This window comes from Hibiscus syriacus, unplaced genomic scaffold (assembly GCF_006381635.1).
Source record: "Hibiscus syriacus cultivar Baekdansim isolate YM2019G1 unplaced genomic scaffold, ASM638163v2 tig00111208_pilon, whole genome shotgun sequence".
Lineage (NCBI taxonomy): Eukaryota > Viridiplantae > Streptophyta > Magnoliopsida > Malvales > Malvaceae > Hibiscus > Hibiscus syriacus.
In genome coordinates, this window is record NW_024063020.1 from 1,997,945 (window position 1) to 2,011,352 (window position 13,408).

Here is a 13,408-nt window from a genome sequence, read left to right on the forward strand (position 1 = left end):
GAGAGTAATTATGGAGTTCTTGGGAAACCTCATTACTTCTTAAAATCCCTTTGAAATAATGCGCAAAAAAAGTACGTTGGTACCGATACTAGGCCTCTCGATATCAATACCAACCCTTGAGTATCAGTACTCTACCTAGGGTATCAGTACTCTACTACAAATTTTAACTTAAGGAAAAAGGGGTAGTATCAATACTCTTACACCAGTATCGATACTCCTAAGCTTAGGTATCCATACTATTCAGGGTATCAATACTAAATTTGGGTTCGATGTTTTAAAAATGACCTTGGTATTGATACTCTTATGGGGAGTATTAATACTCTACCCTTGGTATTGATACTTCCCTCAAATATCGATACCAAAAATGGACACTGGAAAAATGCTCTCTATAACACCCTAATCATATCCGACCCGAAGATCCATGGATTACAATGCCACATGGAACCACCAAAATGGTCAACTCTAAAATTTCTTTTCAAAATAGTTTAAAGCCATCAAAAACATCCACCATACCATATGTGGAATATAAATAAAGTTTACAAAGTACGAGAGTCCCTCAAATACGTATAAATACAATCCATGAGTTTGAAAATCAAAATAGAGTTGTGAATTGAATATACAATGTCCAAATAGAATACATGCCCTATACAAATACTAAAGACATACTTTGATAATCGGTCGATCTAAAATGGACAAATGTGATCCCTTATCAATCCTCTACTATTATACGCACAGTAACATATTCTATACGATGAGCTCACAAGCTCAGTGCCATGAAAATAACCATGTAATACTACATGCATTCATTTCATGGACATACTGAAGTGCTAAGTCATATACATGCAGAAGTACATAACAAATATGAGATAGGCCAAGTAGTGTGGTAGGAAGAATTTACATGCATCTCGGACAACACACTAACCTATCTAAAACGTGATAGCTTTGGGGTAAGAACTAGAATTTGCGTGCGTCAGAACTTATGCCCTCATTGTACCTCAATTCCTCGAGAGTCGAGGAGAGGTCCATAATTTATTGCATCGGAAGCTTACATCTCGTACCTAGTCGAGCATAGGGTACGGTTTTAAAAATTACATGCATCGAAATTCGTACCAATATGACACAAAATTTACGTGCATCGGATGCGTACCAAACAAACAATATTCAGATATTCACAAACAAAAGACGATCATCGCAATGCTAAAGTGACTTAGTGTCCTAGCCATATCCCAAGCACTATACAAAGACAAATCTTATGTCGTCCTATCATGCTTGACCTCTATGTGAGAATTGAGTTAATTTGTTTTCTTTCACTTTAATTTTATACTTAAGTCTTATACAAACTCAACCCACCTAATCCCGAGCACCCAAACAATTTAACCAAAAATTTTCAAAAATCACTGTGGGTATCGGTACTGCACCAACAATATCCATACACACCCCTTAGGGTATCGATATTCACCTGAGTACCAATACCAATTTTATTTATTTTTGAAAAATGCCTCGGTATCGATATTCTTATGGGGAGTATCGATACTCTACCCTGGGTATCAATACTCCCATGGGTATCAATACCAAATGTGGCTTCGATTTTTTAAAAAAGCCTCAGTATCAATACCAACCCTCCGAGTATCGATACTGGACCTCAAGTAACTATACTCCTTGAAGGGGTATCGATATTGCCCTTATAACATGCTTGATTTTTGGCCTTTCATGAAGAGCAATATCGATATTGTTCTTACAATACCGATATCAATGGACATGAGTGCTCTGCTTTGAGCACTAAATCATGCCCAAAACTCACCCATTGACTCCTCTAAGTCTATTAAACATTTTAGTCTTTTTTGACGTCTTAGAGGCCAAAAGGTATAAACTTTCATGCTTGAAATATACAAATATGAATTATGCCATGGATTTACTCCGACATGCTTTCATGAACTTAACATACCAAATATACACACAAAATGGCCTACATGTGGTAAAGATAAGTTAGAATCGTGTTACCTTGCAGCTTGGTGACTAAAACATTCTTGAATCACCCAATATTGAGCTTTTTCTTTCCCCTTGACTTGGAGCTCTCACCATTCTCTTACACTAATCAAAACCATGGGAAAATGAGTTATTAACTCATTCCAAAACTTAGGAAGGTGTTAAAACGATCCTACAACTCAAAACTCTCCCAAAAATGGATTAACTTCAAGATTCTATAACCTCTTAAAATATGTTTTTGGTTAACTTACCCAAATTTTGCAAAAGATGATTTAAAAGGAAACTTGAAATATGGAGATTGAAGTTCTTACCTAGGAAGACTTAATGGGGGATCATATTTCTCGAAGTTTTAATCTTTAACTCAACTTGGGAGATAAGATAATGGAGAAGAATAGAAGAAGAAGACAAGTCTGGTGCAGAAAAAGAGATGGGGGTGAAAACAGACGTGATATCATCCCAAATTAATGGGATTCAACGTCATATTTGAAAATTGGTCAAATTACTCTACAAACCCTTTTTTTTAAGCTGAGATTAAAAAAACCCTTTTTCAAAGCTTGTTGGGTTCACCGTTTGGGTCTAAAGCTTTATAAACTAAGGAAAATTATCTTAAGGTCCAAACGAATAAACTCGAAACTCTTAACCCATATTTTGGGGCGTTACAACTCTCTCCACCTAAGAAGAAACTTCGTCCTCAAAATTTTCCTGAATAGAATAGACGTGGATACTGAAGTTTCATATCCTCTTCAGGTTCCCATGTTGCCTCCTTAATGCTATGATTTCTCCATAAAACCTTTACTAAAGGTATCTTCTTGTTTTGAAGCTCCTTGATGTCTCTAGAAAGGATTTGGATTGGCTTATCCTCATAAGTCAGGTCTTGCCTCACTTCATCTTAATCAAAGGGAATAACATGGGATGAATTGAATTGGTATCTTTGGAGCATGGATACATGAAACGCGTTGTGGATGCGCTCTAACCCCGGAGGTAAAGCTAGTCAATGTGCCATTGGCCCAACTCTCTCCAAAATCTCATACGATCTGATGAATCTCAAAGTCAACTTACCATTACGTCCAAACTAAAGTACATTTTTCCACATGAAAACCTTTAGGAATACCTTGTCTCCCTCTACAAACAATATATCATTGCGCTTCAGATTGGTATAGACTTCTGTATGTCAGAGGCTTCTTTTAGACTACTTTGGATCAACTAAACTTTTTCTTCAGATTCTCACATCAAGTCGGATCCTACTATATTGTCCTTATCGGGTTTCATCCAACATAATGAAGTTATGCACTTCTGCCCATACAAGGCTTCATACGGAGTCATTTGAATACTTGCTTGGAAATTGGTTTTATATGCGAACTCCACCAAGGGTAAATGATCCTCCCAACTATCTTAAAGATCCAAAATGGCGCATTTAAGCATAACTTCCAAAATATGAATGACTCACTTGGACTGCTTGTCTGTCTAAGGATGAAAGACGGTGTTATAATGCAGCTTGGTGCCTAAAGCTCCATGTAATGATTTCCAAAACCAAAAAGTGAATTGCGGATCCCTATTGGATATGATTGAGATGAGAACTCCATGTAACATCACAATCTTGCAGATATAAAACTATGACAATCTCTCTAACATGAAGTCTATCTGAACCGAAATAAAATGAGCAGACTTGGTCAAACGGTCCATTATAACCCATCCCATGCCATGCTTGAATCTTGTCATTGGCAAACTAGTTACAAAGTTCATAATCACTCTTTCCCATTTCCACTGTGGAATCTGAATCGGTTGTAGAAATTCAGAGGGAACCTGATGTTTCACCTTGACTTGTTGGTATACTAAGCACTTGGCAACAAATTTGGACAATTCTCTCTTCACGTATGGCCCCCAATACAATGGTTGGAGCTCTTGGTACATCTTGTTGCTACCCTAATGAATGGAGAAAGGGCTAAAATACGCTTAATGAAGGATCTAGTCTCAAAGCTATCTGCTGGATGTCACATATAAATGCCTTCAAAAGTACAGTACTCATGTAACCCAAAACCTGGAGCTTCACCTCAGAGGACTTGCTCTACTCGGGCCATCAATTGGCTATCCAAACTTTGTAACCTCTTAACCTCACCCATTAACTCAGGCTCAACTCTTAACTCAGCCAAAAGACAACCCAAATCTGTCAAACTCAAACACGCTAGCAAAGTTCGCAACTCCACTACAATTGTTTTGCTTAAAGCGTCCATAACAATGTTCACTTTACTCGGATAGTAGTCAATCACACAATCTTAATCCTTCAAAAGTTCTACCCATCTTCACTGTCTCAAGTTCAACTCTTTCTAAGTAAGTAGGTACTTAAGGCTTTTGTGATCCATAAAGATGTGGCACTTCTCTCCAAACAAGTAGTGCCTACAAATCTTCAAGGTAAAAACCACTACGGCGAGTTCCAAGTCGTGAGTTGGGTAGTTCCGTTCATGAGGCTTGAGATAACAAGATGCATAGGCCAAAACATTACCCTCTTGCATCATAACACAACCTAACCTATTTAGAGATGTATCACTGAATATGGTGAAATCTTTACCCAATTTTGACTGGGTTAAAACAGGGGCTTGCGTAAGAATCTCTTTTAGCCGGTTAAAAATTTCTTGGTGCTTATCAGTCCAAACGAAAGGAACTCCGTTTTGAAATAACTTACTTAATGATGCCACAATCATGGAGAATTCCTTAACAAAATGATGGTAATACCCTACTACGCCTAAGAAACTATGCACCTTAGTGATATTCTTAGGTGGTTCCCACTCTAATACTACCTTAATCTTATAGGGATCCACTGAGATTCCAGTGGTTGCTACTACATGGCCCATAAATGCCACTTGGGTAAACCATAACTCAAAATTCCCAAACTTGGCATATATTTGATGCTCCCGAAGTGTCTGCAACATGATATAGAGGTACTGGTTATGTTCTTCCTTGGACTAAGAGTACACGAGAATGTCGTCGATAAAGACCACTAAAAACTTGTCCAAATAGGGATGGAAGACTCGGTTCATCAAATCCATGAATGCTTTCGGGGCATTGGTGAGTCCGAAAGGCATCACGAGTAACTCATAATATTTGTACCTTGTCTTGAAAGCGGTCTTGGCAATGTTGGCATCCTTAATTTTTAACTGGTAGTACCCTGACCTCAAATTGATCTTAGCGAACATACATGCGCCATTGACTTGGTCAAAAAAATCATCTATCCAAGGGAGAGGGTTGCGATTCTTGATGTTTATCTTGTTCAGTTGTTGATAGTTGATGCACAACTTTATCGACCTATCATTTTTCTATAAAAAAAAGGAATGACACTCCCCAAGGTGATACACTCAGTCTAATGAATCCCCTATTTAACAAATCTTGAATATGGTTCTTAAGTTCCTTAAACCATGTCAGTTCCATGTGACAGGGTACGATGAACATCGAAGTTGAGCCTAGCATAACCTCTATGCTAAACTTGATCTCACGGTCAGGCGGTAACCCTAACAATATTTCTGGGAATACGTTAAAGAATTCTCAAACAGTACAGATGTTCTCAAGCATCGGAACAGTGACTCACATATCTACCACATGAGCTAAGAAGGCTTTGAACCCCTGACTTAACAATCTATGAGCCTTGATTACCGAAACAACTTTGGTAGTATAACCCAAACTCTCACTGGTCATCATTACCTTGGTCACATTATCCTTGCGAAGCTTGAGTCATCTCTCCTTGCACCTCAAACTTCCATCATGCTCGATAAGTCAATCCATTCACAATATCACATCAAACTCGAGAAACATAAGCTCCACGGGGCAACGACAGTGAACCTTGTCCACTAAGACGTCTAATCCTAGGGAACTAGGTACTCTGACCCCTATTTCTAAATCCTCTGCTGAAATATTTCTCCATTGGACCAGATCGTAGCAAACATATTAGTAGGTGGAACCCGACTCTACCAAAGCAGTAACATGAATGGATAAAACTATAAAGATTCCTGAAATCAAATTAACATTGTCACACTCCTCTTGGGCTCTAACGATATATTGATATGAGGTCAATCTGGGATCTTGTACGGACTCTGATATGGTATTAACCCTACTGTACTACCCTAAACCTACTCTGACACTCCAAGAGGATCCTTGGCCTCGTTGTACAGATGGGGCAGACCTCTAAGATAATATGGGTGACAAGCTCTAAGCTTTGGGACAGTTGTTGACAAAATGGTCCAAGGACCTGTAGCTGAAGAAACCTCATATCGTTCAATAACACTCTCCAGGGAGTCTACGCTCACAAGTCGAGCACATTGGGTGAGATGGTGCCCTCATATTCAGAGCATTTTTCATACTTTAAATACATGCCATCTAAATTTTTCCAAAACAAACCAGATTATCCTATAGTTACTAACGAGTCAACCTTAATTGATGATATTCGTTTCTACTGCTACACTCCTTATTTAATTATCTCTTCTTGTACCTACGCGTGGAAGCAACACACGTTAAGTATTTATTTAGTGAGATACAATATTGTAAATTAATCTTTATGTATACATAAGTACGTCATGTATTAGTTAGTACTAAATCGTATATTCTTTAAGGATCCTATAATCCTCCTCAATTAATCCATATTCCATTCACAATTATCTATATTTTAGTATGCCATTCGTTTCTACTGCTACACTCCTTATTTAATTATCTCTTCTTGTACCTACGCGTGGAAGCAACACACGTTAAGTATTTATTTAGTGAGATACAATATTGTAAATTAATCTTTATGTATACATAAGTACGTCATATTTATTTAGTTAGTACTAAATCGTATATTCTTTAAGGATCCTATAATCCTCCTCAATTAATCCATATTCCATTCACAATTATCTTAATATTTTAGTATGCCTAGCATATCTATCTTTCTTTATATTTTTATTTTCTATTTATCTTTTTAGTCATGATTCTTTATTTTCATTGAGAGCGTCCATTCATACTTATAATGCAAAATTATGCATTTTCAATTATGACATCATTTTGTGCCGATAATACACCCATATGCATTTCATTTATGGCATCCTTTCATGCCTTTTATACTCTATTATACATTTCATTGATGACGTCATTCCATGCCTTTTATACATTATTATACATTTCATTTATGCCGTCCCTTCATGCCTTTTATACACTATTATACATTTCATTTATGGCGTCCATTCATGCCTTTTACACACAATTATACATTTCATTTATGGCGTCATTTCATGCCTTTTATACACTATTATACATTTAATTTATGGCATCCTTTCATGCATTTTATACACTATTATACATTTCAAAACCCATTTTCTATAATCTCTATTATTTTCCTCATCTCATAGTTTTAATCACATATAGTCCTTCCTTAAGCTTCTATCACGCTCAAGGCTTCAATAATTAACCAAAAATAAAAGGATAAACTATCAAATTGAAATCTCACTTTTTCTATAGGGGAAAGCTTTTCCACGGGAAAGAATAGAAAAGAGAGAGATAGCTTACTTTCCTCTTTTCCCCTTTTAAATCCCTAAAAGGGATATATTTTAATTTCAATGTCCCTCTTAAAAAACCAAAGTGCCATCTTTATTCATATTTCTATACAATTTAGTTCAAAACACTATTCTAAATCATTTTCTCATTTTTAGCATTTATTCAAATAAATCCCCAAACTTGAAATCTTTTCAATAAAGTCCCTTATCCAATATTTGGGGCATTACGATTCTCCCCCTTAAGAAAATTTATCCTCGAATTTAAAAACTTTATGTGTTTACCACAATACTACAACTAGAGGAATCATTTAGTTACACAATTTATGTATTTCTCTAGTCCATATTTGTATTATTTCTTTTTCGTAATTCAATTCTTATCGAATTTATATTTTCCCCATAACCCATTTTTTCATTCATGAATCAAGATTGATTGAAACAATTTAGAAGATACTTGATGTTCAACTATTCCTCTAAGAGTACGTCAGACATTTTGCAAAAATTTTTGTGATGTCTCTATTCAAATTAGGCCACTCAACTGACTCTTTAGATCTCAATACCTCTTGTTTCCACCTGAATGCATAGTCAACTGACTTAATGCTTCAACCAAATATCTTTTTAAATTCTTAATCATCAGAAATACAAAGTCTCCCACGATAATACGAACATCCGTCGAACCTGACCTCAAAAGTCATTAATCTCTTTATTTTCTACCTATATAATTATCATTAAGAAATTGTTCGTCTTTCCTGCCTCGGTTTCACTCTCTTCCATTCCACCAGTATCTTAGGCTTTTGTAATTAGCACCACTATAGTACCACTCACTATACATATTATGACGTCAATTCTTTTAAGGCAACTTGACTACTACCGACTCTAAATCATGCTTAGATAATTCCTCTTGGGAATCTTTGACTATATCGAGGCATATGCCATAATCTTACCTTTGTACATAAGCACCCTTCCTAAATTGTTGATAGATGCATCAGTAGAAACCACATAGATTTATCTGAAAAAGCATCTATCGATTCCCGATTTTGTGAAATTATTAAACAATTATACTTTAATTATTTGAGTTTCTATCACATTAGCTATAAAAGTTATATATATCTTCTGAACCTATACCCAATATAATCTTAACTCATCAAATGATAATTCTATGAGTTTCACCGAGAACATAACCCCTGGAATATTTATCAATTGTTTACTACCTGTCCAACTCACTTTTGTATTATGACCCACTAAGGTTTACTATTATCATCTCACTTGAGATTAAGTTAAATAGAATACTTTTATTTTTAAAATCTTTCATTTCCTCATTGAGGAAATCCGTGTAACTTTTCCAGATCCATTTAAAATATTCTCAAGCAATTGAAACATTTTCTCTCTCAACTATGAAAGTCTAGTTATCCACATCATTTAATAAGAAGACTTGGCAACCTTGTAGCAATAACTTCATAACAGTTAATGCTAAAAATTACATTAGTAACCAAATTTACTCTTAAACAAACTCATAATCACTTGATCCACTTATAATTCATCTTTCTATAGGCTTTTAGCAGTCAATGTATTTACCGCTTACTCCTTTCCTCTTACTCAAATTAACAACACTTTTAACAATTTAATGTTTCACTTAAAAATTTCTCAATTAATTAAGCTTACCTGAATAAATCTCGGAATCATCACTAGATTCAGAAATCTCCTCTGGATCCTCATCTGATTAAACTTCTCTTGTAAACCGTTCAAACTTTTCAATAGATTCCTAAAATGCAAAATCATCGTTAAACACTTAGGCATTCCTTCCATAAAATGGAGGAAAATCCCTAGCAGCTTCTACCCTTTTACGGCATGATACTGAAATCATGTCAGATTTACTTAGGTCGATTTTGATCTCGATCTTCTTTTCAATATCATCTACTTTCTTACCTTTGTACTTAGTTTCCGACATATATTAGAACATACATAAGAATAATGTTCAAGTTAATAAGGACTGACATCAATCACACTCTAATTGACACCCTATCAGTAACTTTGACAATCTTAATGGCATGTAATCCTTTTTCTCAATTCAATTAAACTCGATTTCGGTCGAGAATTGGCTAAACCTATATCTTTGATACCAATAAATGTAACACCCGTATCCCGTATACCTTTCCGTACACAAAATACATATGTCACATCACTTTTAAAATATTTTCTCTTTTAAAAACCCGTAAAATTTTGTTTCCAGATTTTCTTAAAACATAACATTTTTAAGATAAAGAAAAACACTAATTGGAATATGATGAGAGGTTCTACTTAAATACAATTCAGAGCATTTTTCATACTTTAATTACATGCTAGCTAAATCTTTCCAAAACAAACTAGATTGTCCTATAGTTGCTGACGAGTCAACCTTAATTGATGATATTCGTTGCTACTGCTACACTCTTTATTTTATTGTCTCTTCTTTTACCTACGCGTGAAAGCAACACACGCTAAGTATTTGCTTAGTGAGACATAATATTGTAAATTAATCTTTATGTATACATAAATATGTCATATTTATTTAGTTCATACTAAATCGTATATTCTTTAAGGATCCTATAATCCTCCTCAATTAAAATGTTTTCCATTCACAATTATCTTAATTATTTTTAGTATGACTAACATACCTATCTTTCTATATATTTTCCTTTTTCCACTTATCTCTTTAGTCATGATTCTTTATTTTCATTGAGAGCATCCATTCATACTTATAATGCACCATTATGCATTTTCAATTATGGCATCATTTCGTGCCAATAATACACCCATATGCATTTTATTTATGGCATCCTTTCATGTCTTTTATACGCTATTATACATTTCATTGATGACGTCATTTCATGCCTTTTATACATTATTATACATTTCATTTATGGCGTCATTTCATGCCTTTTATACAATATTATGCATTTCATTTATGGCATCATTTCATGCCTTTTATACACTATTAGACATTTCAAAACCTATTTTCTATAATCTCTATTATTTCCCTTATCTCATAGTTTTAATCACATCTAATCCTTCCTTAAGCTTCTATTATGCTCAAGGCTTCAATAACTAACCAAAAAATAAAAGGATAAACCATCAAATTGAAATCTCACCTTTGTTATGGGGGAGAGCTTTTCCACGAGAAAAAAAGAGAAAATTGAGATATAGCTTACTTTCCTCTTTGTCCCCCTTTTAAATCCCTAATAGGGATATATTTTAATTTCAATTTCCCTCTTAAAAGATCAAAGTGCCCTCTTTATTCATCTCTCTATACAATTTAGTTCAAAACACTATTTCAAATCATTTTCTCATCTTTTAGCATTTATTCAAATAAATCCCCAAATTTGAAATCTTTTCAATAAAGTCCCTTATCCAATATTTAGGGCATTACAATCTACCTAAGGCTCAAGGTTAAATCACGAAAAAAGTTTACCTCGTTGACACCAGTGTGCTCAGGCATCTCATGCTCGAAATCGGGGGCATACTCGTCACCGAAATCCCTAACCAATGAGGCACGACTCTCCTCGTGGCTCTCATGACCAGGGACGTCATCATCAAACATAATCAAATCCTACAAATAAAAGAAATTAGAGGTCATTATTTTCGTCCTAGAATCTTAAGTATTCTTAACACTCTAGGGGCATGTACTCACACAATTACTTATTGACTTTGACCCGTGAATCCTAAGAACGACTAAACTTAGATGCTTTGATACCACTAAATGTAACACCCTAATACAGTCTGAATCAAAGATTCATGGATTATGATGTCACACAAAACCACCGAAATAGCCAACCCAAAAATTTCTTTTCAAAACATTTTAAAGCCATCGAAAACATCCACAATACCATATGGAGAATAGAAATAATGTTTACAAAAGTACGAAAGTCCCTCAAATACGTACAAATACAATTCATGAGTTTGAAAATCAAAATATAGTTATGACTTGAATATACAAGGTCCATATAGAATACATGCCTTCTACAAATACACAAGACATATTATGATAATTTACCGGTATGAAATGGAAAGATGTGATAGGCTCCCTCAACGATCCTTTACTAACCTACGCACGGAAACACATTCCATACACTAAGCTCACAAGCTCAGTGCCATGAAAATAACCATGCAATCCTACACACATTCATTTCATGAACATGCTGAAGTGCTAAGTCATAGATGTAAAAGTATATAACAAACATAAGATAGGCCAAGTAGCGTGGTTGGAGGAATTTGTGTGCATCTCAGACAACACACAAACCTATCCAAAACATGATAGTTTCGGGGTAAGAATTGAAATTTACATGCATCAAAACTTATGACCCTTAGTCTACCTCGAATCCTCAAAAGGTCAGAGCGAGGTCAGAAATTTACGTGCATCGGAAGCTCATATCCCGTACCTAGTCGAGCATAAGGTACGATTCTGAAATTTACGTACATCAAAATCCATACCGATACGACCCAAAATTTACTTGCATTAGATGCATACCAAACAAACAATATCCATATATTCACAAACAAGAGACAATCGTCATAATTCTAGAGTGACTCGGTGTCTTAGTCGTTTCCTAAACAGCATACGAAGGTAAATCTTATGTCGTCCTATCATGCTTTGTATCCAGGTAAGAATTAGGTTAATTTGTTTGCTTTCACATGCATTTAAAACTTAAGGCTTATACGAACTCAACCCACCTAATCCTGAGCACCCAAACAATTTAACCAAAATTACCCAAAAATCACTGTGGGTATCGATACTGCACCAACAGTATCGATACTCAACCCAAAGGTTATCGATACTCACCTGAGTACCGATACCAATTTTAACTTCAATGTTTGAAAAATTTCTCGATATGGATACTCCTATAGGGAATATCGATACTCATGGGAGTATCGATACCAATTTTGGCTTTGATATTTTCAAAAATACCTCAATATCAAAACCAACACTTTAAATATCGATACTGGACCCCAAGTATCGATACTCTTTGAAGGGGTATTGATAATGCCTTATAACATGCTTATTTTTTTGCCTTTCATGAAGAATAGTATTGGTACTGTTCTTACAGTACTGATACCGACGGACTTAGGTTCTTTGTTTTGAGCACGAAATCATGCCCAAAACTCACCCATTGACTCCCCTAAGTCTATTAAACAATTTTAGAGTCTTATTTGACGTCTTAGAGGGCAAAAGGTATCAACTTTCATGCTTGAAACACACAAATACGAATTATGCCGTGGATTTACTCTAGCATGCTTTCATGAACTTAACATACCAAATATGCACACAAGATGACCTACATGTGGTAAGGATAAGTTAGAATCGTGTTACCTTGAAGTTTGGTGACTAAAACGTTCTTGAATCACCCAAGAGTGATCTTTTCCTTTCCCCTTACCTTAGAAAGGTGTTAAAACGATCTTACAACTAAAAAATCTCCCAAAAATGGATTAAACTTCAAGATTCCATAAACCTCTCTAAAACTCATTTTTTGTTAACTTACCCAAACTTTGCAAAAGATGGCTTAAAAAGAAGCTTGAAAGATGAAGATTAAAGTTCTTACCTTGGAAGACTTAATGGGGGATTAGATTTATCAAAGTTTCAACCTTTAACTCAACCTGGGAGATAAAAAAATGGAGAAATAGTGAGGAAGAAGAAAAGTTTGGTGGAGAAAAAGAGATGGGTAAAAGCATACGTGATATCATTCCAAATTAATGAGATTTAGCCTTATGTTTGAAAAATTGTCAAATTACTCTACAAGTTCATCCTCTCTTAAGCTGTGTCGACACCGTTTTTTGCCCAGGCGGGGAAAGGCCATTACCGACTTGGGGTTTTTCTTTGAAAAAGAATTTTGAAATGTAAGGAATCGCCACCAATCATTTAAGATGCGATTGGGAAACCA

General features: G+C 35.2%; 1 protein-coding gene across 1 annotated transcript; it reads right to left on the bottom strand.

Annotated features, from left to right (window-relative positions):
• Positions 1-4,310: 4,310 nt before the first annotated feature.
• On the bottom strand, positions 4,311-11,073 carry LOC120155917 (uncharacterized mitochondrial protein AtMg00860-like). The gene is made up of 2 exons (XM_039167372.1): positions 10,945-11,073; positions 4,311-4,904 (listed from the first exon to the last, which is right to left on the bottom strand). Exons 1-2 carry the CDS (start codon positions 11,071-11,073, stop codon positions 4,311-4,313), a joined length of 723 nt encoding a protein of 240 aa, XP_039023303.1.
• Between the last annotated feature and the right edge of the window lie 2,335 nt (positions 11,074-13,408).

Bases quoted from the DNA above. Each gene is read 5' to 3' on its own strand.
- LOC120155917 (XM_039167372.1), bottom strand. From the start codon at position 11,073: ATGTTTGATGATGACGTCCCTGGTCATGAGAGCCACGAGGAGAGTCGT. The intron at 4,905-10,944 runs GTAAACTTTTTT...ATCATGTTGCAG, and splicing joins AGCACACTGGTGTCAACGAG to ACACTTCGGGAGCATCAAAT.